Source organism: Vidua macroura, chromosome 12 (assembly GCF_024509145.1).
Source record: "Vidua macroura isolate BioBank_ID:100142 chromosome 12, ASM2450914v1, whole genome shotgun sequence".
In the NCBI taxonomy this organism is placed as follows: Eukaryota; Metazoa; Chordata; class Aves; order Passeriformes; family Viduidae; genus Vidua; species Vidua macroura.
Window position 1 is genome coordinate 21,770,031 of NC_071582.1, and position 27,024 is coordinate 21,797,054.

A 27,024-nucleotide genomic window follows, 5' to 3' on the forward strand; every position below is an offset into this window, starting at 1 on the left:
TGTGAACAGAGGGTTTGAAGGCTAGATGAGAGCGAGTTGGAAATATTTTTCTAGGGGCCCACAAAAGCCACAATTAAGGGCTGAGAAAGATGGATGCAATGATTTAAAGGCAAAATTACAGCTTGTTGGTGGGTCAGTGCTGGGCAGGGCAGCCCCAGCCCTCCCAGCTGGCCTCTGTGGTGTTGGCACCAGTGGACGTGCGAGCCCTGGAGAAATGTGTTTGGGATTTTGAGGTTCTGCAATCTTTCTGTCCTTTAATTTAAAGGGAGAGCCCTCCTTCTTTTCCATTCCCGCCACCACCATAATTAGGGGGATTGGAGGGGCTTGGAAGCTCCCCAGAGCCGTGGTCCTTCTGTCAGCAGTGCCAGCAGGGTGGGGCAGCTCTGCAGGGCCCAGGCAGGAGCAGTGTGCCCACCTGGCCCTGCCAGAGGGGCTCTCTGGGGTTTGGGTGGCCCACGGCTGCTTCAGCACCGGGGCTCGGTGCCTCAGGAGGACCCCGGGGCACTGCACGTGCAGCTTTGGGGAGTTTCCAAAGAAGCTGATGGGGTCAGAAGGCTGGTTTGCTGTTCTTCAGGGGAGCAGCTCCTTGCAGCCCTCTGGCAGGTGTTGGTGTGTGCTAATGTTTGATTCCAGCTCTGGAAACGCCTGGTGGTGGCCACGTGGTGTTACCAGAGAAGCCTGGAATGCTCTGGGGTGGAAGGGACCTGAAAGCTCGCCATGGGCAGGGACACCTTTCACAAGTCTGCGTTGCTCCAAGCCCCAAATGCAGCAGAAAATGCTGCTGATCTCCCTTCCAGCTTCTCAGCTTCTTTTGTGCTGACCCATCTCAAAGAGCCCATTATGGGGGGATGGTGTGTCCCCAGCAAAGCTCCCTCCTGACCTTTGCTTTTTCCCCACTCGGACAACACCCATGTTGTTATTCCCTGCTTCAAAGAAAGCTCTTCTAGAAGAAGAGATGCAATTCATGGCAATAGGTCACAGGAAAGGCCTATTAGCTCATCTCACCCCTGCCCTTCCCAGCCTCCATCTCCCGGGAAAACTGTTTCTGGCTGGAGAGCAGGCCAAGGATCACCCTGAGCAAAGTCCCCACAGCTCCAGCCCTGCCCCGGCACCGTCTCCAACGTGGGCAGCCCCAGAGGGGATTTGGGCAGCAATGCTCTGCTCACCAGGGTGGGCAGCACCCCGCGGGTGGGACTGGCACAGGGGCTGTCCGGGGAGGTGGGAGGTGGTGGAGTGACCTGGCTCTGTGCCCAAAGCCCCGTGGAGCCCTCACGGAGGGAGCACTGGCACCACTCCCGGCCTTGCCCCACAGACCTGTCCCTCTCTCTTGCCTTCCCAGTGCTCCGTGACCTGTGGGAACGGGACCCAGCGGCGCCCAGTCCACTGCAGCAGCAGCAGCAGCAGCGGGGCCCCGTGTGAGCCTGCCCAGAGACCCAGCCCCGAGAGGGTTTGCTCCTTGCCACAGTGCCACCAGAAATGGGACACCACCGACTGGTCCGGCAGCGGCTCCTCCAGCAGGGAGATATTTAATGAAATCCATTACATGCCCAGCAACCGCATTCCTAAATTTAACCCCTTGGTCCCAAACATCCCGGAGTCCAACGATGTCAATGTCATCACCGAGGAGGACTTCTCAGCCAGGAAAGGAAATGTCTTTGTTGATGATTTTTACTACGATTACAACTTTATCAACTTCCACGAGGATCTGTCTTACTATCCCTTCACGGAGAAGGAGACCAAAGGCGAGGAGCCAAAGGCAGAGCCGAGCCCTGATGGCACGGGGGGGCTCTGGGAGCTGCCCACCGAGGCCCTGCTCACCACCGAGCTGGGAGGAGAGAGCCAGGAGCAGCCAGGCACCGAGGAGGAGCACACTTCTGCTCCCGTGCGTGGGCGAGACACAGAGCCCGGGGATCTGGCCACGAGTGACCTCCTGAGCATGGTCCCCGAGGATGGGGGATCAGCCACTCCCAGATACACCACCCCTGGCTTTTTGGGTGAGGAGGAGGAGGAGGAGGATGCAGTGCCTGTGCCCCGCTCTCTGCCCAGCCAGAGCTCCGTGAGCCAGAGCTCTGCAAACCACCCACGCTGGGCTGAGCCCCACGGAGCTGTGCCCACCACCAGCAGCAGCCTTGGGCAGGGTGCCCCCGCTCCCGGGGGTGCCCAGGCAGCCGATGTGGGCTGGGGCAGTGCCGGGCTGGATGTGTCCCAGGGGCCAGCAGCACGGGGCAGCGGGGGCCCTGCGAGCACCCAGGGACACGGCACGGCCCCGTCCGCAGGGAGAGGCCACGGGGACTCCGGGGAAATGGCCCTGGCCACCACCAGTGACACCAATGGTGCGGCCCCAGAGCCCAGCGAGCAGCACGGGTGGGCAGGAATGCCAGAGGGGATGCTGGCCACGCGGGCAGGAGGGCAGTCCCGTGGGATGGAGAGGGCAGATCTTGCCTTGCCCACCCTGCAGGCCCCTGGCCCGGAGGTGGCAGGGAGTGCTGGCAGCCCCCACCCTGCCGTGAGTCCCCCTCCTGCGGGTGCTGATGGGGCTCCTGTGGGACAGGGAGGGCACCAGCCAGAGCTCCACACCCCCACAGCCCCCACCTCAACCCCCTCGGTGGCCACGACCGCCCCTCCAGCGTCCTTGTCCCCTGCCGTGCCCGGGCCAGCCACCCAGCTCACCTCCAGTGGCCTCAGCCAGCAGGATGCCCTGGTCCCAGCCGTGCCCACAGCCCCAGCTCGTGGCCCACCTGCCCACACAGCAGGGTCCCCCCTGGAATGGGGGACAAAAGGGGTGGCCCAGCACCCGGATCTGGCATCGCCCCACACCGAGCTGACCTCCCATGGGACCCCACTCAGCGTCCCTGCACCGAGGGACCCCTCACCGTGGGCACCCCCAGGGACATCAGCGAGGGACCCCTCACCATGGGGACACCCAGGGACATCAACAAAGGAGCCCTCACTGTGGGCACCCCCAGGGACATCAACAAAGGAGCCCTCACCATGGGGACCCCCAGGGACATCAACGAGGGACCCCTCACCATGGGGACACCCAGGGACATCAACAAGGGACCCCTCACCGTGGGGACACCCAGGGACATCAACAAAGGAGCCCTCACCGTGGGCACCCCCAGGGACATCAGCGAGGGACCCCTCACCGTGGGCACCTCCAGGGACATCAGCGAGGGACCCCTCACCGTGGGCACCTCCAGGGACACCTGCCTCCAGTGATGGGGGGCAGGAATTGTCCCAGCCCACCCCTTTGCCCCCCCCGCTCTGGGAGAAGAGGCTGCAGGAGGAGGAGGAGGAGGAGGAGGAGGAGGAGGCTCTGCCTCCACCGTCGCCCACCACAGCAGCCGCTGCCAAGCCCAGCTGGGAGGTCGGGAACTGGAGCGAGGTACGTGGCGAGTCCCATTAAAAGTGTGACGTGGCCAGTGTGGATGTGAGACCTGTGCCTGTCCTGGCTGGCTCTGGCAGCAGTCAGGGACTGGGGTCATTAGTGCTAATTAGCAAACAACTGGCAAGCAAAAGCTGAAGGCACCCCCAGCCCCACGCTGCTGCCCCATTTCCCCCGTGCTGCGGGCAGCCGTGGCCGTGAGGATCCTCCTGGGAGCAAACACTGAGCTGCGAGAGGAAGGGTTGGTCCCACCCAGAGCAGAAACCCTGGAACGGGCTGTGGAGGAGCGTGTTCCTCCTCCGTCCCTCCCTCAGTGCTGCCTGGCGTGGGATTGCTTAGAGGGGAAAGGTGCTGTGCCCACATCATCCCACAGCCCAGTTCACCCAGCACCTCCCAGTGCCCGTGGGCGAGGCAGAGCTGAGTGCCCAGGGACCTTCCTGCTGGGCCAGCGGGGCTGGGCTGGGCTGGGGCAGGTTTTGGGGTGCCCTGCAGCTGCTCCCTGTTACAGAGCTGGGGCAGGTTTTGGGGTGCACACCAGCTGCTCCCTGTTACAGAGCTGGGGCAGGTTTTGGGGTGCACACCAGCTGCTCCCTGTTACAGAGCTGGGGCAGGTTTTGGGGCAGGTTTTTGCAGCCGCTCCCCATGTTACAGAGCTGGGATCAGTTTTTGGGGTGCACAGCAGCAGCTCCCTGTTACAGAGCCGGGGGCAGGTTTTTTCTGCTGCTCCCTGTGTTGCAAAGCTGGGATCAGGTTTTGGGGTGCACAGCAACCACTCCCTGTTACAGAGCTGGGGCAGGTTTTGGGGCAGGTTTTTGCAGCTGCTCCCTGTGTTACAAAGCTGGGATCAGGTTTTGGGGTGCACACCAGCTGCTCCCTGTTACAGAGCTGGGGCAGGTTTTGGGGTGCCCTGCAGCCGCTCCCTGTGTTACAAAGCTGGGATCAGGTTTTGGGGTGCACAGCAGCTGCTCCCTGTTACAGAGCTGGGGCAGGTTTTGGGGTGCCCTGCAGCCGCTCCCTGTGTTACAAAGCTGGGATCAGGTTTTGGGGTGCACAGCAGCTGCTCCCTGTGTTACAAAGCTGGGATCAGGTTTTGGGGTGCCCTGCAGCCGCTCCCCGTGTTACAAAGCTGGGGTCAGGTTTTGGGGTGCCCTGCAGCCACTCCCTGTTTTACAGAGCTGGGGTCAGGTTTTGGGGTGCCCTGCAGCCGCTCCCTGTGTTACAGGGCTGGGGTCAGGTTTTGGGGTGCCCTGCAGCCGCTCCCTGTGTTACAAAGCTGGGGTCAGGTTTTGGGGTGCCCTGCAGCCGCTCCCCGTGTTACAAAGCTGGGGTCAGGTTTTGGGGTGCCCTGCAGCCGCTCCCTGTGTTACAAAGCTGGGGTCAGGTTTTGGGGTGCCCTGCAGCCGCTCCCTGTGTTGCAGTGCTCGGCCACGTGCGGCCTGGGCGCGGTGTGGAGGCCGGTGCGCTGCAGCAGCGGCAGTGACGGCGGCTGTCCCGCGGCCGACCGGCCCGTGCCCGCCCGGAGGTGCTCCCTGAGACCCTGCTCGGCCTGGCGCGTGGGCAACTGGAGCAAGGTACGGGGCCGTGCGGGGAGGGAGGGTCCCCAAAACCCGCGGAGCGAGGTGTGGGGTCACACCTGCCCCGTGGCTCGCATAGGTAAAGGTTTGCGCTTGCCACGGGGTTTAAACAGCTCATCCCGCAGTATTTCCATTTTCCCTGCTCTTGGGCTGGTAGAAAAGTCAGGAATTTGTAGAAGCTAAACGAAATGATTTGATGAAAGGCCAGGTAGGGTGTAGCGGGTGTCATCCCGTGGCAGGGGCTTGCAACAAGGTGCTCTTCAAGGTCCACTGCAAACCATTCTGTGGTTCTGTGATTTGTCACATGTTGTGGCCACTGTGCCCTGCCAGGGGCTGATGGAGCTGGGATGGGTGAATTCAGTACGGCTGGTGGTGGGGAGCACTCCCTGATCTGGGTGGTCGCTGTTCCTTGGGATCATCGGTTCTTTAAGGCACAGACACTGCTCTTGTTCCAGCTGGAAACCAGCTGCTTTCAGAGGGGTGCTAGTGACAGATGAGCTGCACAGACTGTGCTCTGCCGTGGCCTAGAGCCAGAGGGGAAAGGAGGTGGGGTGGCAGCTGAACCCAGCCCAGGGCACAGCGTGTCCCTGGGGTCACCTCCCGTCCCCACAGGGACCCCCCTGCCCGGCTGTGTGTCCTTCCCCTCTGTGGCTGTGTGTCCCTCCCCTCTGTGTCTCTGTGTCCTTCCCCTCTGTGGCTGCGTGTCTGTCCCCACTGTGTCTCTGTGTCCGTCCCCACTGTGTCTCTGTCTGTCCCCACTGTGTCTCTGTGTCCATCCCCACTGTGTCTCTCTGTCCATCCCCACTGTGTCTCTGTGTCTGTCCCCACTGTGTCTCTGTGTCCATCCCCACTGTGTCTCTCTGTCCATCCCCACTGTGTCTCTGTGTCCCCACTGTGTCTCTGTGTCCATCCCCACTGTGTCTCTGTGTCTGTCCCCACTGTGTCTCTGTGTCCATCCCCACTGTGTCTCTCTGTCCATCCCCACTGTGTCTCTGTGTCCCCACTGTGTCTCTGTGTCCCCACTGTGTCTCTGTGTCCATCCCCACTGTGTCTCTCTGTCCATCCCCACTGTGTCTCTGTCTGTCCCCACTGTGTCTCTGTGTCCATCCCCACTGTGTCTCTGTGTCCCCACTGTGTCTCTGTGTCCCCACTGTCTCTGTGTCCCTCCGCAGTGCTCCAGGAGCTGTGGCGGGGGCACGAAGGTGCGGGACGTTCACTGCGTTGACACCAGGGACCAGCGGCTGCTGCGGCCGTTCCACTGCCAGGCCGGGCTGTCCCAGCCCCCGGCCCAGCTGCCGTGCCGCAGCGCGCCGTGCCTGGCCTGGTACACGTCCTCCTGGAGAGAGGTACTGTTGTGACAGCAGGTGAACAAGTGGGGAGAAATGCTGATGGCTGAATGATTTCTGTATTAGAACTATGCTATAACACATTACAATTTACTATTTAAAGGAGATACTAACACTACAAACCTACTTTTCTAACTCCCATCTCTAACTCACCCACAACTGGTGACCCTCTCTGAGAGCCCAGCCACAGGTGGGTTGGATTGGATTGGATTGGATTGGATTGGATTGGATTGGATTGGATTGGATTGGATTGGCCACCAGCCCCAAACAATCCTCACCAGAACCCAACCAAGCAATCACCCCAGGGAAACAATTCTCCAAACACATTCCACATGGGAAAAACAAGGAGCAGGAATGGAAATTGTTTTCTCTTTCTTCTTTCTGTGCTCCTCTATGAAAAATCCTGAGAGAGGGAAGGATGTGCCTGCCAAAAGGTACGGGCTGGCCTGGGCACAGCTCGCCCACCCCTGCCAGGGCAGGGACACCTGCTGCTATCCCAGGTGGCTCCAAGCCCCAATGTCCAACCTGGCCTGGGACACTGCCAGGGATCCAGGGGCAGCCACAGCTGCACTGGGAATTCCATCCCAGCTCCTTCCCACCCTCCCAAGGAACAATTCCTAATTCCCACTATCCCATCCCTCCCCGCCCTCTGGCAGTGGGAGCCATTCCCTGTGTGCTGTCCCTCCATGCCTTGTCCCCAGTCCCTCTCCAGCTCTCCTGGAGCCCCTTCAGGCCCTGGAATGGCTCTGAGCTCTCCCTGGAGCCTTCTCCCAGCCCAGCTCTCTGCAGCCCTGAGCCCAGGCCGGGTTTGTCCCGCAGTGCTCGGAGCCGTGCGGCGGCGGGGAGCAGGCCCGGCTGGTGACGTGCCCGGAGCCGGGGCGCTGCGAGGAGACCCTGAGGCCCAACAGCACCCGGCCCTGCAACAGCCAGCCCTGCACCACCTGGGTGGTGGGCTCCTGGGGACAGGTGAGCGGGGCTGCTCCCCTGCACGGGGAGCTGCAGGGGATGGGGATGGGGACATGCAGGGGATGGGGAGCTGCAGAGGATGGGGACATGCAGGGGATGGGGAGCTGCATTTGATGGGGAGCTGCAGGGGATGGGGAGCTGCAGAGGATGGGGAGCTGCAGAGGATGGGGAGCTGCAGGGGATGGGGACATGCAGGGGATGGGGAGCTGCAGGAGATAGGGAGCTGCAGGGGATGGGGAGCTGCAGAGGATGGGGACATGCAGAGGATGGGGAGCTGCAGGAGATGGGGAGCTGCAGAGGATTGGGACATGCAGGGGATGGGGAGCTGCAGAGGATGGGGACATGCAGGGGATGGGGAGCTGCAGAGGATGGGGACATGCAGAGGATGGGGAGCTGCAGGAGATGGGGAGCTGCAGAGGATTGGGACATGCAGGGGATGGGGACATGCAGGGGATGGGGACATGCAGAGGATGGGGACATGCAGAGGATGGGGAGCTGCAGGGGATGGGGACATGCAGGGGATGGGGAGCTGCAGAGGATGGGGAGCTGCAGGGGATGGGGACATGCAGAGGATGGGGACATGCAGAGGATGGGGAGCTGCAGGGGATGGGGACATGCAGGAGGTGGGGACACGCAGGGGATGGGGAGCTGCAGGAGATGGGGAGCTGCAGGGGATGGGGAGCTGCAGGGGATGGGGACATGCAGGGGATGGGGACCTGCAGGGGATGGGGACATGCAGGGGATGGGGACCTGCAGGAGGTGGGCAGCTCTGGGGGCTGTCCCCAGCCTGAGCCCCAGCTCCCCGCAGTGCTCGGCTCCCTGCGGAGGGGGCATCCAGCGGCGCCAGGTGAAGTGCATCGACACCAGGACGGGGGTGGCCGAGGAGGACAGCAGCCTGTGTGACCACGAGCCGTGGCCAGAGAGCACCCAGAAGTGCAACCCCCAGGAGTGCGACAGCTCCGAGCCAGGTGAGCAGCAGGCAAAGCCAGTCTGGAGGATGGCGTGGGGGGATGGAGCCAGCGTTTCCTACGTGGGTTGTGTAAGGCTGACTTGGCTGCTTGATGATTAAGTGGGAATGTTGTAACTGTCTGCAAATGTCCAGAGCCTCCGTCCCTCAAGGGCCAAGCGGGGTTTTGCTGGCACAGACGTGAGCTGGGATGTGCTTGTTGGGGTCAGCGGTGTCACCCAGCACAGGGACACCCGAGGGACCCCATCCAGAGGCAACAGGGCAGTCAGGAAAAGGGGAATACTCAGTGATGGAGCTCTCAGGAAGCTGCTTAGTGGTAAAGTCCCGGAACACAAGGCTTGTGAAACAAGCTGGGCCCAGCATCGGAAGATGGAATGAAGGAGCAGTTCCCCAGCATCTTCAGGTGTGTCTGAGCAGGTGCTCCAGGGAGCCAGCCTCATGTCAACCTGTTTGTCATTTACCTGCCCCAGCTGCAGCCACAGTGCTTGGCCACACCACGGGCTCTCACTTGGCTTCTTCTCCCTCTTCCACTCTCAGGGATACATCCCAAGCACCAGGCAGTTCCCTGGGAGACAGAAATCTGGGGACTGAGAGAGTTAACAGCCCTTACAGGAAAGCAGTATAATGAGAGATTAGATGTCACTGATATCAGGCGTGTCAGTCGCTTATCAGCTTTATCTCTTTCACGTGTCTGTGCAAAAGAAAAGCTCTTTGGCTGCCCAGAAAGTATTGTTGGACCTGCAGGAGGTTTACTGGACAAAGGGAGGACTGAGAGATGGGGCAGGGAGGCAGCAGTAGCTGGTGCCTGGGGTGGAGGAGCTGGATTCGTGGCTGCTCCACACATCCCTGAGGTCCCCTCTGCAGCCTGGGACACCCATTCCACCCTGCCAGCTCTTTTTTTTTAATCCCGTGCCCAGCGTGTTCCTCCCAACACCAATTCCAGAGCAGGCAGGAGCGTTGCCTTTGGTTAACTGGGATTTGGGCACTGGCACTGTTGGCCATCAGGGTGTTCTTAGCCATTGATCTGCTCCTTTTTTGGAGCATTTGCAGGGCCGAGGGGCACTCCAGCACTTAGGAAATGATGAGTCAGCCCAGCTCAAGACACGATGTGCGGTTCCGGCTGTTTTGGTCAGGGGAAAATTTCCGTGCCAGGCTTGGTGATGAGAGCTGTGGAGCCAAGGCTGGAGCAGAATAACCACTGAGATGTGTAGGAAGCACACAAATAAATGGTAGAATCCTGGATCAAAAATGACATAAATGCTCTGGCTGCAGCCCAGGGCAGGAAACGCCTCTTGGAAATACAAACGTTTCCAGCCAAAGCATGAAGGGGAACAAAACTTTCACATGGCAGGAAATCCCAGATGTGTAAATGCACAGGCAAAGGCTCCCAGAAAGACATAAATGTAACTCCAGCCCTTTCCTGTGCTTCAGGGGGTCTTTACTGCACAGGATGGGCTCAGGCTGGAGCAATCCGTGTTTTTGTGAGGAGCACAGGAGCCTCTCTCCCCTCTGGCACGAGGTGCTCCGGTACCAGCAGAACCAGGGCTGGCTCTGTGAGTGGTCATGGCCTCACTGGACACAATAGTGCCAATAACCCCAGCAGGGTTTAAATGTTCAAACCGTTATCAGATGGATTTGGGGCAGAGATGGAACAGATGAAGCACAAGCAAACATCTCACAGCAATCGGCTCCTCAATTAAAGGAGGTCGGGATTAATTAGAACCAGAATCCTGAGCTGTTGCCAGGTTATAAATTAACTGAAGATTCCACCAAGGTTATTTTTGAATGTGGCTGTTGCCTTACAGCTGCAGCCAGCTGTGAGGGTGTCCTTAGATGGCTCCTGGGAGCTTCAGAGCCGTGGGCACCCCAGTGCCTCCGTGTGATGCTCCAGAGGCTGGGGACATTTATCTGGGAATTGTTTATGGTGTCGTGGGAAGGAGCTGAGCCCCAGGTCTGCAGGAGGGCCTGGAGAAGCCTGCAGCAGTTTATGCAGCAGATCAGACAGATTTAAACCAGAAAAGTGGGAATTGCTGTGTGCTGGAGGAGGAAGCAGGGGGTGAATGGAGCTGGTCACCCAGCTGGTCACTGCTGGTGGTGGCTGTGCTGGACACGGCAGACCCTGGTGGGGGTGGCACATCCCTGCCCAGGACAGAGCAGGGCAGCCCCAGTGCTCATCACAGCCCTGCCATGGAATGGATCAGTTCTCTCGTGCCCATTCCTCTGGATCCCATAGCAGGGAGGTCTCTGAGCTCCCCAAATCTGCCCCGGGCAGGTGATGGGGCCAGTTCTTGGCTCCAGCAGCAAACACTGCTGTTGCACAGGTGTCCCGGCTTGGAGTTCCAAAGGGATGAGGTGCAGGCTCCCCTGGCTGAAGGACAAGTGTGTGTGAGTGGTGCAGCTCCTCTGGGAGCGGGATGGAGCCCAGCCCCCTGCCCCAGGAGCAGCCAGCACAGGGCACCGTGCTGGGAGCAGCAATCCCTGGGCCAAGGAGTGAAGGCTCTGCTCACACGGGCTCAGTCCCAGACACCATCCCTGTCCCACTGCTCCTGTTTGCTGGCTCCTTACCCAGGGCTGGCTGTATTCCGATTAATTGGCGATTAAACGTGGTGCTCCTGCTTGCTCTGAGCAAGGAGATGAAATTGGTCATGGTTCTGCAAGTCGCAGAGCTCGTCCACGAGGGATCCATGTGGGAAATAACTGCAGCAAATCCCAATTTTCTCTGTCATTTGAGCGTGTAAGTCCCTATCCAAGTGGTGAGGCCAGGAGGTGCTGCTGAGCGAGGCATGGAGAGCAATTAATTAACTGCTAATTAGCAGCAGAAGTCAGTGGGAAAGGGATAGTCCAGAAAGGACTCCCTGTTTTGATAAAATGTGTGAGAGAGATGTTGCCTGCAGCAGGGCTGGCACCTGAAAACTGTGGGGTTGGTGGGTTTCTCCCCGTTTCAGTGCCAGCCTGTGCAGGGCAGGCTGGCAGCTGGGGATGCACCCCCTGCACCCCATGCACCCCATGCACCCCATGCACCCCATCAGGCTGACCAGACACCACGGGGAGGCACCTCAGCCCCAGAGCAGGAGCCTGGGATAATTTACTTGTTAAATTCGGCCCTGGCTCCGAGAGCATCCCGAGGGCCAGAGGTCAGCCCCCTAATTCCCTGGATTTGCTAGCTCAGCTCCAAGCTCAACCTTTCCTTGTTTTTACAAAACGTGTTCCAGGAAGTTTGTTTTTCCCAGGAATAAAAGTAAAAGCTTAGGTCTGGCTGGCAGAAGCTTAAATGAAATTTAAAGCGACTTCCACACCGACCTAAAAAAACAGCCCCCAAAAAAGTGGAGGTTTTCAGTCTCTAAAGTGCTGACTTAGCCTGGATTTTTAAAGCCCTGCTTGAAGCTATTTCTTTAGCCTAAAATTTGGCATGGACTTATGGAACGTGTTTCCAAATGAAGTGCAAGTATTATATAAAAAAATGTTAATAGAAAGAAATGGCAGTAAAAGGATTCAATGAAAATGGGGTGGGTTCTGTAGGTCCCTCTCTGAAGAGCTGACAAATTAAGTGCTTATTACAGCTTCCCTTGCCCAAGACCAAATTCCAGGGAGGAATCACAAGCTGAGCCAAGATTTTCAGACCTGAGGCTGACCCCGCACGCATCCACCCTGAGACTGCAGCAGGATCTGGGAAAGGGATGGGAACTCAACCCCTCGACAGCTCCCAGTGACTTCACGGAGTTCAGGGAGCGTTGGGAACGTTTGGGGGGGGATTGTGGGGGTGTCCTGTGCAGGGGCAGGACTTGGACTGGATGATCCCTGTGGGTCCCTTCCGAGCTGGACGTTTTTCTGATCCATGAGGTCATTTGGCTTCGGAGCCCTGGGGTGCTGCCGGGGTCTCCTGTGAGGTCAGCAGAGCCTGCAGCCAAGGGAGGTGGCTCTGCTCCCCCATCCCCGAGCCCATCCCTGCTGTTTCCCACAGCAATCCCAGCCTGCGTGGCTGAGGAGGTGCTCAGAGAGCAGTAACCCCCGGCAGGGCGGGCCCAGCGCTGCCTGGGCACGGGGCAGGGACAGGAATTTCCTGATGGGCCCGGGGTGCTGACCCGCGGGAGAGGGAGCAGGAGAGGGCTGAGCCATCGCTCCAAGCCTGGAAAGCAGCGTCCCAGTGCGAGCCTTCACAGCTCTTTCCAAGGAAGGCAGGAGGCAGCTTGGTTGTGATCCATAAACAACTTTCTAGGAAGCTGCGAGTGCTGAATGCCCTGAGGGGCAGAGCATCCCCCAGCAGTGCCCAGGACATTCCCACCCATCCGTGGGCATCCAGGCTGATTGCCACTCCGGTGGGACACCCCTGAGGTGTTTTAGGAGCCCTGCTGAGCCATGCCTGTCCTGCAGCAAATGGCAATGCCTGTACTCCCATGCTCCAAAGCCACAGTGCAGCAGGGCTGGGGGTTCAGGGGGTGCCTTGTGGAGCCACAGGGATGCTCCCAGGGAATATTATCCTGACAGCCCCGTGGAGCAGAGCACCAGCAAGCACTTCCCTTTTTCCTGTGGCTCCGGCGCTCCCACAGCAGCTCTGGGATGTGCTGCACTCCTGGCCTGGGCTCTGCAGAGATTGCTCATCTGCTCTGCTCGCCCAGCAGGGAAAACCCAGTGCTGGTGTCCCAGCAGGCAGGGCTGGAGCGAGCCCCCAGCCTGAGGTGTGGTGTGAGGCTGGGATCCCCTCCATCCCGCTCTGTCAGCGCTGTTGGTCCAGCAGTGCAGTGATAAATTGCTTTTTGGGGGCACAGGGACACTCCGGGCGGGCACAAAGAGCTGCAGCTGGAGAGGCAGGGAGGAAATACCTCAGCTGAAACAGAAAATACATTTTAGAGCAGTGTAGCGACCTCCTGGCGGCTGGGCTGGGGGAGGGGGCTGTGGCTGAAATCCCAAACCCGGGGAGAAGTCTCTGCTCCGCATCTGCCGCGTCCCTTGCTTCGGCCGGGCTCGGCTGCTCCCGTGGGAATGGGGGCAGCAGCCGTTCCCTGGCACAGCCTTTGTTCCCAGAGGGGACAGGGCGAGGGGCAGTGGTCAGCGAGAGCTCCCCTGGCTCGGTCACGGCGTTGCCCCTGCAGAGAGGTGTCCTGAGAAAGAGGAAATCCCATTTCCCTGGCCCGTTTCTGTCCCTGCTCTGCACGGCCCTGGTGGAGGGTGCCCGGGGAGAATCAGTGGGGGGGGTGGCCCCAGAGTGCATCAGCCCTGCCCTTTTGCAGAGAAAAGCTGTCATCTGTTTCGATTCCCTGTACACGAGGTAAAACTGGAATCACAGAGTCATAGATTTGAAGCTTAGGCTCGTTTTTGAGCTGATGTAATTTAAGCGAGTCTGACACCACTGGGTGAGAAGCTGCAGGCTCAGCGAGTTATGTCCTGCTCTGAGATACAGTAGAGAAGGAGGAAATCAAGAATTCAGACAAGGCAGCTCTGTATTCATATAAATCATGTGGGGATGGGTCTGTGCTGCTGGACTGAGCCCAGGTGGGGCCTGGGCTGCCCCTGGAGCAGCCGTTCCCAAAACAAAGCCCGTCCTCAGAGCAGCACCAGAGCTGTTTGAGGGCTGCAGGACACCTGCAGGAAGCGAACCAGATGATGCAGGCTCTCAAAATAACCGAAACAATTCAGAGAAAAAGGAATTCTGGCCTTTCCGCCGCTCCGCTGGCTCTGGGGGAAGGGGTGGGGACTGGCAGGAGGTGACAATCCAGGGGGGTTTGTCCCCTGCACCTCAGCTCTGTGCCCTGGCGGCCTCGCTGCCCTGGGCAGGCGCTTTGGAGCTGCTGGCAGCAGCACAGGTGTGCTTTCTGCTGGGATGGGCGGTGCCCAGGTGGGTGCAGGGGGGCTCTGCCCTGGGGGGAGCTGTGTCCGTGTCTGCCCAGCTTCCACAGAGCCCCGCAGCGGTTTGGGCTGGGAGGGGCCGTAGGGATCGTCTCATTCCCGCAGCGGGCACGCGGTGACCGTGGCGACAGCGGCGCTGACCCCCCCCCTCCCGTGCTCCTGCCTCCCCTCCAGGTGTCCCCTGCGAGCGCGACCGCCTGACCTTCGCCTTCTGCCAGACGCTGCGGCTGCTGGGCCGGTGCCACCTGCCCACCGTGCGCGCCCAGTGCTGCCGCAGCTGCCGCCAGCACGGGCTGCCGCCAGCGCCCGGCCGCGCCCGCGGCGACCAGCGGCTGTCCCGGAGGTGACAGCGCTGTCCCCGCGGCTGCCGGGCCCTGCAGCACTGGTGCCTCTGCCCCAGCTCTGCAGCTCGTGCCGCTCTCTAAAGGTGCTCAGACCATCGCTGGCGCTGCCGGGGCTGGGCTCCCGCTGCTCCCCACGGGCGCTCCGGGGAGTGCTGCCCTGCCCGGGCGCGCCAGCGGGGAAGCAGAGGGAAAGGGGAGCTGAAAGCAGCAATAATTTGGGGAGGACCTCTCAGAAATGCTTATGGTGCTATCGTTTGACCTTTGCAGCCTCTCGAAGGTGTTGGCTGGCCAGCACAAACCTTGACTTTTATTATTATTTTTATATCTCTGAGGTGAGCATCCAGCATTCCACCGGCTCTGCTGACCCTTTGGGGTAGGGATTTTTTTTATTTTATTTTTTCCTTTAAGGGACTTGAAGCTGGCAACCCATTCCTGTAATTTTCATTAAAATGTTTACACACTGAAGCTAAATAGATTTAACTTGAGAAGTAGAGGCAGGGCAGAGGAATAAAGTTTCAGCTTCAGCTGGGGCTGTGCAGGGCTCTGTCTCCCCATTGCTGTGTCCCTCTGGAGCAGAGGGCATCACCAGGGACACCGAGGTTTGCAGTCCACCGGGACATTCCCATTCCTTTGCGTGCCTTCGGGCAGGAGAGGGAAGCTGCCCTGGCAGGGAGTGGCACATCCCCTCCCTCGTGGGCAGCCAAGTGCTCAGTCCCTGGATTTCTGTATGTGTAGCAGTGTAATGCTTGGTTAAGGTGTTTTTCTGTGGCCTGACAGGCTGAACCCTTTTTTTCCCCCTGCTTATCTAGATTCTCCTCTGTTAAGGTTAGCTGATTTTTAACTAGAATATCCCATTTACTCTGAGGCACAGCCCCTACCGCCTGCTCCCGGAGCGGTGTGGGAACAGATCCCTCCCTGTCTCGGGGAGGGATTCCTGCCAGCTTGGTCTCTGGAGGAGGGCAGGAGCGTTTAGGTAGGAATTCCTTTCCCTATTACTCTTCAGGCTGTGGAGGATGCCCAAAAACTGGGGGATCTTGAGGGGCAATCCTCCCTGCACTGGGCAGAGTCAGGCTGGAGCCCAGCCCGGGCTGCAGCACTCAGCCCAAACGGGGAAATTCCTGTGTGTGATTTATATGTAAAACACCAGCCACGAGCTCACCATTTGTGCTTTATTCCGTTCCAAGGTGGTGTAAAGTTTTTGTGGTCCGAGAACCTGTGTCCAGTCCTGGTTTCCTTGTCCCCAGCACCATCTGTCCCACAACCTGTCACCCTCCCAGGACTGCAACGGGACGACCCTTGTGTTGGGCTCTCATGGCCACAGCTCACAAAGTGTGTTAAATTAAACAATTACTGAAGGAAGCAGGTGGCTTTCACATTTTCTCCTCCCCGTGGGGAATTCCGAAGGTTTTCAGTTAATTGGAGATGGTTCAGGCACTGGCAGCAGGAAGGAAAGATCAGTTTGCATCTGAAAATCATTCACAGCTGCCCTTTGCAACTGGGATTTGTTGATTAAAACATGAGCCGGGTTGATGGGGTAAATCGGTTCTGCAAATCAATTTATTTGTGGCACAGGATCTGGTGAGCCCCTCCTGCAGTGCCTTTCCACGTGCAGGGTCCCAGCTGTGGCTGGCTGAGGGCACAGGATCATCCCTCCTGTGGGACACCAGGCCATTTGTAGCCACATAACAAGCCAGGCCTCCCACCAGCACAGAAACTGCATTATCAGTGACAATAAACCACATCTGGCTTAAATATCTGCAATATTTTCTTTCAGTGAGACACCTCCAGCGAGTGTCTCTGGAAGGAGGCTCTTCACAAGGGCCTGGCGTGACAGCACAAGGGGGAATGGCTTCCCACAGACAGAGGGCAGGCTTGGATGGGATATAGAAATGCCTTTTTTCTTCTGAGGAGGACTTCTTTTATTGTCTCAACACAAGCAGGATGTTATTCAGACAGAGCTGCTGCAGTGGGGTGAAAGGAGGAAAGGGCTCGCGGATCAAAAGATGTTTGGGATAGGATCGTGGAATGGTTTGGGTGGGAAGGGACCTTAAAGCCCATCCAGTCCCACCCCCCACCAGGAGCTGGATGGGCTTTAAGGTCCCTTCCCCCCCAAGGCACTCCACGATTCTGTGGTCTCCTGGAAGACTCTCTGGGAGAACCTCTTGGCTTCAGATCAGAAGTCAGACCTTTGTGCCTGCCTTGGTCACCTCCAGACATTTCCACGCTGGAGACAGGAAGGAAGAGGAGCTCGTTGGTTGGGAAGCAGCAGCAGCTGCTGGTGGAGGAGCTTGTTTGTGTCTCAGAGCCTCGGGAATGCTGCAAGCGCTTCCGCAGCCCCGGGAGCGCCGGCTCTCCTGGCAGAGCACCTGTGGTCACAGCTCAGACCTCACCAAGAGCTTCTGTCCAGCCCAGGTGACCTCAGCTGGAGGGTTTTAGTTCCCAAGGAGCCAGAGGGGTCACCAGTCCTTCACCATGGACTGGAGAGGGACACGGTCCCAGCCCGGGCAGCGAAGCCAGAGGGACCAGGAGCAGCTCGGCTCCCGCCTGTCCTTTCCAGATATGATAAGAAACGAGTTTATTTCCTCCTGTTCTTAAAGCCTCCTTGTGCTGCACAGAAAGGCTTCACAGGCACAGCACAGAGGGGCAGCAAAGCCGGGACAGCAAGGGAAGGATTTGAAAAATGTGACTGGGTTATGTTTTTGTTTGGATTTTAATTGGCAGCTGATCCCTGCCAGCTGCTCCGGGAGGGAACAGCCCCCACCCACCCACCTCGGGGTGCTGCACCCCGGCCACTGCTCCAGCAGCTCATCCCGGCACTGCCCGTTGCAGAGGGACATTCCCGGTGGGAATAAGGCACAGAAAAGGGCAGGAGGGGAGGGAGGGAGGGAAAGGAGCTGCCCCGCTCCCCAGCTGGTCCCAAGCCCGGTGTGTTTGCTCACCCGGAGCAGCCGGGTTTGGAAATTCAGTGAAGCTCTTCCACGTGTGCTGTGGGAGGGCAGCGCTGCCACCGACCCACAGCCCCGGCCCCGGCCCCGCACCGAGGGGAGGCTCAGCCGGGTCTAAACATTTAGAAATACCCACGCGATAAAAGCAGCCCTGTCTCTACCCGCGACTGCTCCGCTGCCATCTGCGGTGAGTAATAGTTACACCCCGAGTAAAGTGTGTGCAAACTCGAGCCCTTTGCACGGCCCTGGGGCAGGGGAGCAGCCCCCGGCCCTCTTCCTCCTCCAGCCTGGAGGTCCGGGATGGAAACGGGATTTCAGACCTGGAAACGCCGGCTGGAACCCCGAGGCTGCTGGGAATCGCTCGGCGCGTCGGGCTCTGGCAAAGGGGCAGCAGGACGGGGCTGGCTCGGCCTGGGGCAGCGGAGGTGGGGAGGGGTCTCTGCTGTGCTGGGGTTTGAGCCAAGGCAGGGGCTCAGCCTGGGCTCGGGCTGCTCCCTCCTGCTTGGAGGGCGAGCCCAGCAGCTGCCCTGGCCGAATCCCCCCAGCTCCGAGGTTTGGGCGTTTGCTGAGCTCTCTGCTCCTCCGCGTCCCTCCCGGGCTGCTCCGAGCCGCTGCAGAGGTGTGAGCCCAGGAGCGCAGCCTCCTGCCGGGCTTCCTGCAGGGAGCCCGGCCCCTTCAGCTCGGAGATTCCCGCAGCTCAGTGTTTCACGCGGAGAACAGCACCGAAAGGGCAGAACCTGCACGGCTCAACCCCTGCCCTGTCCGGTCCCCCGCTTCCAGCCTGTCCGCAGCTCCTCCGGCAAAGCCCCGGGGGGCTCTGCAGCCGCCGGGGCGCAGCTGGTGACGGGCAGGGGGCAGCCGGGGGGTCCCCGGCACGGCCCCGGAGCCCGGCGGGTCCCCGGGACGCTCCTCCCGGCGCAGCGGTGCCGTGGGTCGCTGGTGCCCTCTGCAGTTGTCCCTCCCCGCTGTAAACGCAGAGGATTCGTAATCCGAAGGAACAATTTTAGGACTTCTTGCTCCAGGTGGGGGCGGTGGCCCGTGTGTTTCTTCCCGGGCTTGGAGGAGCATCCCGTGTTCCTCCGGGAACGTCCCGTGTTCCTCCAGCACCCCAAACCCTGCCCGATGGGATCCCCCTGGAGCTGTCCCCGTCCCCCGTTCCCTCCCCGGTGTCTCCTGCTCCCTGGCTGTTCCTCTGTCACCTCAGTGTCCCCAGAGGCCGATGGCAGCAAAGCCTCTGCCCGCCCCGGTCCGTGGGGCAGCAGCGGCAGGGATGGACAAAGATCCCAAGCCCAGTAAAAAGGGAAACGCTGGGAAGTGCAGCAGCTCCCAGGAGTCACCCCCAGTGCCCCAGCAACGAGCCACTGCCCGAGGAACTGGGACCATTCCTGCTCCCAGAGGCCTGCTTTTGGGATCTGGCCCCTTTTCCCGAATTGTTGCTCCAGAGAACTCTCACCCTCTGTGCCCCAGCACAAAGCCCTCAGGGCTGAGGAGCCCAGGGCACTGCAGGAACCAGGAGAGTCGCCTTAGGGTCACCATTCCCTGTCCTCCAGGCTTTTGTCAGAGCTGGGAATGCAGTTTGGGTGGTGGCACCGAGCTGTGCAGGGGCAGCAGGCGCAGAGAGCCCCAGGAGCCCACCCAGGGAGAGGAGCAGCTATCTCGTGGCCCCAGGACCCACAGAACCTCCTTGCTGGCAGAGATAGCTCCATTCTGAAAAGAAAATACCAACCCTCCTGCTGGAGGGCAAAAAAACAAAAAAAAAAGCAAATTCCAGGAAAGAAGCCAGCAGAGAGTGGCAGCTGAGGCTGCCTGGAGCATTTGGTCCATCCCTGCAGGGTGACCTGCCTGGATGTGACCTGCCAGCACTGGGGTGGGACACAGGACGTGTCCCCTGTGCTGTGTCCACGGGGCTACAAAGGAGTCTGAAGTTTAACTGAAGTTTAATTGAAGCTGAGTAACTGGAGTTGAGAAGTGTTTTCTCACAGCTGCACAAACCTGTGGAAAAAGGGGATTGTTCTCCTCCCCCTGTAATTAATTTTTTCAGCTGATTTGGCGCTTGAGGGGAGGGGCCTTGCGGTGCCATGGGGCACTTCACTGGTGTGCCAAGGGGAACATTCCCTGTTTGTGATGCTGAGTCCATTCCATGCTGCCATGCCCTCAGGGAAGCTCTATGGGGTTTATTAAAACGGCCACAAATCCCTGAAATCCCCACGGATGTTTGCACTGTGCCCCAAGGATCTCTCACCGTGGAAGCAAGCCACCAAGCAGGGAGCACTCCAGGGAGGAGCAGCTCCCCAAACCCCTCAGGAGCCACGGCAGCAGATCCTGGACACCTGCCCTGGGAGGGGCAGGAGGAACTGCCTGGTTCCCAGGGAGAGCTAAATCCATGCTCAGACCCAGAGCTGCTGGGGAGGAGCCCTGGGGAACGTCCCCAGTGGGAAAGGTGGGGCAGCTGGAAATGTTCTGGATGCTCCAGGTGAGGTCACTGAGGGAGCAGTGAGGAGGAGCAGGACAGGGGCAGCCAGCAGAAGGAGGGGCTGGGGGATGCTGTCACCTCCCACACTGCAGGGAAGCCAGAAGGAAAAGCCAGGATCAAGTTCTGGTCTGCAGGGAAACTTCACCCTCAGGGTGGTTATAAAGCAAAGCCTCCAGAATCAGAAATGTGTTAACAGGGAAAGGAGCACGAGGATTGAGCAGGAACTGTGTCCCAGCAAAAATCTCCTTGTTCTAGTCCAGTCCCTCAGCTCCACATTCTTTTTCTGAATGAGTTTCAGCTTTAATGTTTATCAACACCAAAGAAGCTGAATGAAATTAATTTCTGTAATAGAAATCTAAACTTGATCCTTAAGAAAAAAAAAACCAAATCAAATTCAGGACCCAGAAAGCAGCACTTCAGTACAAGAATCTGTTTCATTTTTACAGTGCAGTGATTGAAACAATGTAGAAATTCAACTGGCAAAACTGAATTTGTATCACAACTTCTCTCAGAAGGCAATGCAGATGTGTTTTGAATCACAAAATATTCCTCTGGACACCAAAAATTACAAACTTCCAGCACTATACACCGGCCTTTCTTTAGAGACTGATTCCTCATAATTTATATCTATCTTATAAACAAATTCTCTTTAAAAAAAAAACACATGGAAGAAAAAAACAACTCAAGTATTAACGCCAAGGCCTTGGTTATTATTATTTCCTCAGCTTGCAGCAGGGCTGTCCCCGGGCTGGGGTCCCTAGTCGGGCTCAGTCACGCACTGCTCCACGATCTCCCGCAGGTTGGGGTTCTCCATGGCTGCTGCCACCCTCTCCTTGTCGTTGATCTGCTTGTTGACTGCAAAACACCCCGGGACAAACAGCCAGGACAGAGCTCAGGAGCTGCCAGGGACACCGGGGGGGCTCAGCAGGAAAGGACATCTCGGGGGGCACTACTGGGCAGGGGGGAAGGAGGCAGATGCAAGCGCAGTCACAACAAAGCAACCACAGGAAACAATCATTTCTGCCACTTTTCCAGCTCAGGAGAAGGATGGCAGGTGTTCCAGTGGCGTGTCCCAGAATCAGGAGTGCGATTCAGGAATGAGTAGGGCAGGTTCTCAGTTTGCAGCTATCCCATTTTGGCAGGCACGGGATGCTCAGGGCACTGCTGGGACTCCACGGCTGCTGAGGCAGGGCTGGGCAGAACATCCAGGTCCTGCCAGCTTTACTGCAAAAAACCTGCCTGAGAAACGCCCAGTTTTGGAGTGGGGAGTTCAGGACAGTGGGACCAACAGCTGAGGCAGCTCCTCCTGTCAATTACTCAACTTTTGTTACCAACACCTGCCAGGACTGGGGAGGGTTTTGTTAAAAAACCAAACCAGCAAGCAGCAGGTGGTCACAGAGTCACCACAGCCTTGGGAACACCTCTGGGTTTCCAGGCTCTGACAGGGGATCCATTTCTGGGGAGGCAGGGGAGCAGAGGACAGAGCACAAGAGGCTGAAGCTGCAGCATGCATGGGCTCTACTCACTGTCCTCCTCCGTGGAATGTGTGCCCTCAGAAATGTAGATTTCCAGCTGGAGGAGAGATCAGCCGTGTTAGGGGCACCACAGCAGTGGAACACTTTCCCCCCTGGAGGAAAACCCTGTCCCCCCCACACACACACACACACAGGGCTGTCACCCCTGCTGCCACAGGAGGGGACTGCTGCCAGGAGCGAGGAGCCAGCAGCTGCAAAACCAGAACAGCCACCCAAAAATCAGCTGCAGGGATCCCCAGGCAATTAATGTGCTCTTGAAATGATTTTGGTCAAGTCTCTAAAGGCCTGTGTTTAATTCAGGGAGGCTGCCATGTGTTCGTGGAATTTAAAACGGGCTTCAAAGCAGGCACTTTACCTTGTGTCTAAAAGGCAAACATCTCTGAAGTTTGATTCTTAAACAAAGGCCTGTTAAAAGAGAACACAACAGAGGTTTTCTGTAAAAGTCAAGGTCTGAGGAGCATTTTCAGAGAACCCATGTTTAACAGTCAGTGTAACTGACAATGTCCTTTTGTACTCTGAGCAGCACAAGCCACAGAGGGAAAGGCGACAAGCAGGAAGGAAGTTGGTTATTTTTTTTTTTAAATTTAAGAGCTGACAAATTGTCAATTAATAACATTAATGAAGTAACTTGGAGAATGCAAAGAAGGAATTCTGTACCACTTCCCAGCAGAGTTTTGAGAGGTTCTCTTTGAAGAGATTCCCTAACACGACACAAACACATGGGTGTCCCCATTTTGCTGGATTTGGGGTTTTTTTTTTTTTTGCTCAGTTTGGTTTTTGGTTTGGCTCTCAAGCTGCAATTCCTGGTCAAACCAACACAGCCAGGCAAGAGTGAATCTGCACTGGGACTGGTGGCACCCAGCCAGCCTCGAATGAGCCCTGTGCTCTTTGTTTGTGAATATCAAAGGGATCTCACCGATGAGAGTGGCCAAGGAGCAATGAGGTACTGTTGGTGTAAACCTGATGACGACCAGATATTCATCCTCCCCTATCTCCTGCACTTCCACGCAGTTTTCTGTCACCACTTCCAGTTCTTCCAAGGTGTTGGGCTTCTCCGGGTCCCGGATAGTCCGGATTATATCTGCCACAAGCGAGCACAATCAGGAACCCTCCCTGGATTTCACGAAAGGGATTTTCACCAGCACCCCCTCCCCGCCCCGGCTGACGTTGCCGCTCTTTGGAAGCCACACCAAGCGAGCCCAACGAGCCAAGCACGGCCCTGCCCGGCCCCTCGGGGCCCCCTCCCCGCTCTGAGCCCCTCAGGACCCGGCGCGTCCCCCCCGCTCAGCCCCGCCAAGGGCAAAGCGGCACCACGCCCGGGGCTCCCCCCGCGCCCTCCGGCAGTCACCGTAGACCTCGATGGCCCTGTCGTGCTCCATGGCGCGGCTCGGGGGCGCATGGCGGGCGCTACCGGCGGGGCTCCGCCACGCCCGGCCCAGCGCCTGCCACAGCAGCGCCAGCGCCAGCGCCATGGCCGCGCTCCGCCATCGGCCCGCGCCGCGCCACTTCCGCGTGGGGCGGGGCAGACAGCGGCCAATGGCCGCCGGGGGCGGGGCCGGGCCCGGCCAATGGGCGCGGAGGGATCGGGAACAACGCCCACATGGGGGCGTGGCCTCGGCTGCTCCGCGGGGCCGCGTCCGGGGTGGGGACGGGACACGGAGGGACACGGGGACAGGGACAGGGACAGGGAGAGAGACACCGGGACACGGAGGGACACGGGGACAGAGAGAGAGACAGAGACACGGAGGGACACGGAGGGACACGGGGACAGGGACAGAGACACCGGGACAGGGAGAGAGACACTGGACACGGAGGGACACGGGGACAGGGAGAGACCGGGACAGAGAGAGACAGAGACACGGAGGGACACGGGGACAGGGACAGAGACAGAGACACGGAGGGACACGGGGACAGGGACAGAGAGAGAGACACCGGGACAGGGAGGGACACGGGGACAGGGAGAGAGACAGAGACACCGGGACAGGGAGAGAGACCGGGACAGGGAGAGAGACACCGGGACACGGAGAGAGACACCGGGACATGGAGGGACACGGGGACAGCCCCGGGACACGGAGAGAGCCCGGGACATGGAGAGGGGACACATAGGGACCCCCGGGACAGCCTCGGGACATGGAGAAACCCCCGGGACAAAGAGTGGGGACACAGAGGGATCCCCCGACACAGGGAGGGAACTCGGGACAGCCCCGGGACACGGAGAGACCCCCGGGACACGGAGAGACCCCCGGGACAGCCCCGGGCCACAGAAGGGACCCCGGGACAGTCTTGGCTCCGGGGTGGGGACAGCGAGAAGACCCCGGGACAGTCCCTGCCCCATAGTGGGGACACAGAAATGCCACGGGGCTCCATCTGCAACAGAGATCAGAGAAAAGACACACAGCATTCTACTTCAAGAGAAAGAAAATTCTGCCTAAGTGGCGTGCCGGCGGGGACTACAGCTCCCAGAGCGCATTGCTGCGCCGCGGTGCGCGCTGGGAGTTGTAGTCGCGGCCCGGCGGCGCCCAGCTGACCGGAACGAGGGCCGGCCCCGCCGGGATGGCGGCGGCCCAGGGCGGGCGCGTCGGGCGGCGCTGAGGGCGAGCCGGAGGATGGCGGGGGCCCGGGCGGAGCTGCGAGTGCTCCTGGTGCCCCGCTCGGGGCAGCCGCGGGACGCGGCGCGGGTGCGGCTGAGCAGAGCCCGGCACGCTCTGGGCGCCGTGCTGCTGGCCGGCGGGATCCGCCTGGAGGCGCTGGGCCCGGGCGGGCCCGGGCGGGCCCGGGGCAGCGTCCTGCCGGGAGCCTGGGCTGAGTGAGTGCGGGCCGGGGGAGCGGGGGAGCGGCCCCGCAACGGGAGCGCGCCCGGAGCCGCGGCGGGGCTGGGTCACATCTGTCTGCCCGTCCGGCTGGGTGTCTGTCTGTCTGTACGGCTGGGTTCTGTCTGTCTGTCCGGCTGGGTGTCTGTCTGTCTGTCCGTCTGTGTGTCTGCCTGGCTGGGTTCCGTCTGTCTGTCCGGCTGGGTTCTGTCTGTCCGTCCGGCTGGGTGTCTGTCTGTCTGTCCGTCCTGCTGGGTTCTGTCTGTCCGTCTGGCTGGGTTCTGTCTGTCCGTCTGGCTGGGTTCTGTCTGTCTGTCCGGCTGGGTGTCTGTCTGTCTGTCTGGCTGGGTGTCTGTCTGTCCGTCCTGCTGGGTTCTGTCTGTCTGTCTGGCTGGGTGTCTGTCTGTCCGTCCTGCTGGGTTCTGTCTGTCTGTCTGGCTGGGTGTCTGTCTGTCTGTCCTGCTGGGTTCTGGCTGGCTGGCTGGCTGGGTGTCTGTCTGTCTGGCTGGCTGGGTTCTGTCTGTCCGTCTGGCTGGGTTCTGTCTGTCCGTCTGGCTGGGTTCTGTCTGTCCGGCTGGGTTCTGTCTGTCCGTCTGGCTGGGTTCTGTCTGTCTGTCCGGCTGGCTCCTGTCTGTCTGTCCGGCTGGCTCCTGTCTGTCTGTCTGTCAGCCCAAAAACCAGGGGGAAGTCTGGAAATGGACACTGTTCTGCTCTCCCTCGCTGGCAGAGCTGGTGCTCTCCTGGAGCGGAGCATCCCTGGGTGGGCAGAGTGGAAAACGCAGGGGATGGAAGCCCTTTGTCCTGGAGAGGAGGAGGAGGAGGAGGAGCTGGGGTTCCCCAGGCTCTGTCCTTCACCCGAGGATGAAGCAGCTCAGTGCTGGGAGGGCCGGGGTGGCAGCAGGGTCTCAGTGCTGGAGGGAAGGTGTTGTCCCTCATCAGTGCACACCCAGAGTGGTCGGCGTGGGAGATGGGCAGAGGGAATAAAGCCATAACCTTCCTGAACGTTCCATCTTCAGCTTCGTGTGGGACAGCTCCGAAGATGATGGTTTGCAACCCAGCAAGACAAAACTCCTGGCTCTTGCTCAAAGCCACGACCTGTTTGTCTATGAATTCAGTGTAGAAGATGGAAAACACAACCCGAATTCCCTGCACAGTTGTGAGGCACAGACGCTTACAAAGCTCCTTGAAGCTAAAAACATTAGTGAGTAAATTTCAGTGTGTGAAATACTGGGGGTCTGGTTCTGCTGCTCCTGGTGGGATGGAGCACTTGGGAATTTCAGCTACCCCCACACTGCCCCAGTGGGATCAGCAGGAGTCACGGGCTTCAAAAATAATGGGGACATTTCTGTGTTCAAAGGTGACATTGTCAGACCGAAGTGAACTCTTGTAGGGTCATGTTTGGGTGATACAAAGTTAAAAATGAGCTTTAATGAGATATATGCAACCCTGCTCTCTCAAATTTTCACTTTAATATTGGGACTGATGGGAAGAAAAGGGAGACAGCGTTTATCAATAACCTTGCAAAGATTAATTAAACATGTTAACTTGTATTTTATGATTAGCAAACATGGTGTGCAGTTACAATGAGCCTTTGGTGTTTTACATGTTTGTAAAATATTTTATTTCCCTAAAATATTTTATTTCCAAAGTTTGTAGCTTTTCTTCTCAGTGCTGACTGAAATCCTATTTTGTGCTATTTTGATTTTTTTTTAATGTCCTTCATAGTATTGTCCATTGAAAAAGCCACATAAAAAGTTTGGGGAATCATTCTGTAATTAGTGCCCCTGGCACAGAAAGTGAGATTTAAAACCAACCAGCCCAACTCACAATCCCAGCTTCTGTTAGGATGGTAACTGGGGGCATTGAATTTGAGCTGTCATTTTCTTGGGATTCCTTTACAAATCAAAAGCCCCAGCTGGCTGTAATCCAGAATTTAATTATCTTTAAATTTACAGATCTGCCTTCAATTTTCTCTGTGAAGATTCTGTCCTTTGGAAGCAACAAGTGCAAACTTCTGCTCAACCAGTTTATCCTTGTGCACCTGACCTTTCCTGAGGAAGACTCGCCCCCAGAGACCTGTGGCTGCTTCCCCCTGGCTCTGCCTCCAGGAGCTGTGGGGAGAATAACAGACTGCCAGTTCTGCAGGGGGATCCTGTTCCTGCTGGACAGTGCTGGCTGGATTTGTATCCTTTGCAGGAGAGCTCGGGGAAGATCATCTGGAAGAGCAACGTTGCTTTTCTCTGCTGCCAGGGCTGAGCAGGAATTTCTTTACAGGCATTTGAGTGGTGCCTGCAGAGAAGGTTTGTGCAGCCAAAGCCTGGTTATGGTAGGGAAGTGCCACAGCTGTGTGTGCAGGGTTTCCCAGCACCCCACTGCAGTTATGGATTTATGGATTTCATTGAGGGGGTTGATTCATGGCTCTGTGTGTAACAGGCTGGCTTCTACTGCCAGCTCATGGCTTGATGAAAGCAGAAATGATCTGCAGGCACACAGGGAGCTTGGGAGGCAGGTTTGTGTTGGGATGAGCAGGGGCTCAGGCCTGTCAGCTCCACCAGCTGCTGCCTTTAACCTGTTCCTGGTCACCTCCTCTGGCACATTAAAGCTCAATAAAGTCAGGTTGCCTTTCCCTCCTCCTGGAGCCAAAATTCAGCACCTTCCCCTGGTGTGTAACTGTCGCTGTTGGACACGAGATGAGTACACAGAAGATTGGTAAGTTCAAAAGAGAAAAGGAGCCAATTTTATTTCTGACCTTGCAATATATAGAATTCCAAAAGTGGCAGTGGATCGGAGGGTGAAATTGCCACCTCTCCAACCACACTGGTCAAACCAACAGCC

At 58.5% G+C, this 27,024-nt stretch overlaps 3 protein-coding genes across 5 annotated transcripts in view; 2 read left to right on the forward strand and 1 right to left on the reverse strand.

Annotated features, from left to right (window-relative positions):
- The window catches only part of ADAMTS7 (ADAM metallopeptidase with thrombospondin type 1 motif 7), a 35,963-nt gene extending 20,178 nt beyond the window's left edge, over positions 1-15,785 (forward strand). Inside the window, exons 19-24 of the mRNA XM_053987920.1 lie at positions 1,340-3,385; positions 4,804-4,956; positions 6,132-6,305; positions 7,125-7,271; positions 8,080-8,239; positions 14,257-15,785. Coding sequence (XP_053843895.1) covers positions 1,340-3,385; positions 4,804-4,956; positions 6,132-6,305; positions 7,125-7,271; positions 8,080-8,239; positions 14,257-14,429 — 2,853 coding nt within the window. The 3' untranslated portion in view covers positions 14,430-15,785. The remainder of the gene's footprint in view (positions 1-1,339; positions 3,386-4,803; positions 4,957-6,131; positions 6,306-7,124; positions 7,272-8,079; positions 8,240-14,256) is intronic.
- A 4,452-nt stretch (positions 15,786-20,237) lies between these two features.
- On the reverse strand, positions 20,238-22,894 carry CIAO2A (cytosolic iron-sulfur assembly component 2A). 2 transcript variants are annotated; one of them, XM_053988060.1, is made up of 5 exons: positions 22,728-22,894; positions 22,296-22,460; positions 21,735-21,784; positions 21,371-21,416; positions 20,238-20,699 (listed from the first exon to the last, which is right to left on the reverse strand). In XM_053988060.1, the coding sequence occupies exons 1-5, from the start codon at positions 22,849-22,851 to the stop codon at positions 20,602-20,604; spliced, it is 483 nt and encodes a 160-aa protein (XP_053844035.1). In that variant the 5' UTR covers positions 22,852-22,894; the 3' UTR covers positions 20,238-20,601. The 2 variants fall into 2 exon arrangements, with proteins under 2 accessions (XP_053844035.1, XP_053844034.1); XM_053988059.1 differs by having other exon boundaries at positions 20,238-20,743.
- A 1,041-nt stretch (positions 22,895-23,935) lies between these two features.
- SPG11 (SPG11 vesicle trafficking associated, spatacsin) overlaps positions 23,936-27,024 on the forward strand; it is a 31,517-nt gene continuing 28,428 nt past the window's right edge. Inside the window, exons 1-3 of one of the 2 annotated variants that reach the window (XM_053988052.1) lie at positions 23,936-24,185; positions 25,206-25,390; positions 26,145-26,372. In XM_053988052.1, the coding sequence (XP_053844027.1) occupies positions 23,986-24,185; positions 25,206-25,390; positions 26,145-26,372 (613 nt within the window). In that variant the 5' untranslated portion in view covers positions 23,936-23,985. The remainder of the gene's footprint in view (positions 24,186-25,205; positions 25,391-26,144; positions 26,373-27,024) is intronic. The other variant, XM_053988050.1, reaches the window with a different exon arrangement.

Bases quoted from the DNA above. Each gene is read 5' to 3' on its own strand.
- CIAO2A (XM_053988059.1), bottom strand. From the start codon at position 22,851: ATGGCGCTGGCGCTGGCGCTGCTGTGGCAGGCGCTGGGCCGGGCGTGG. The intron at 22,461-22,727 runs GTGACTGCCGGA...CGCTTGTGGCAG, and splicing joins CAGGGCCATCGAGGTCTACG to ATATAATCCGGACTATCCGG. The intron at 20,744-21,370 runs GTGAGTAGAGCC...TGTCCCTGGCAG, and splicing joins ACATTCCACGGAGGAGGACA to CTCCTGAGCTCTGTCCTGGC.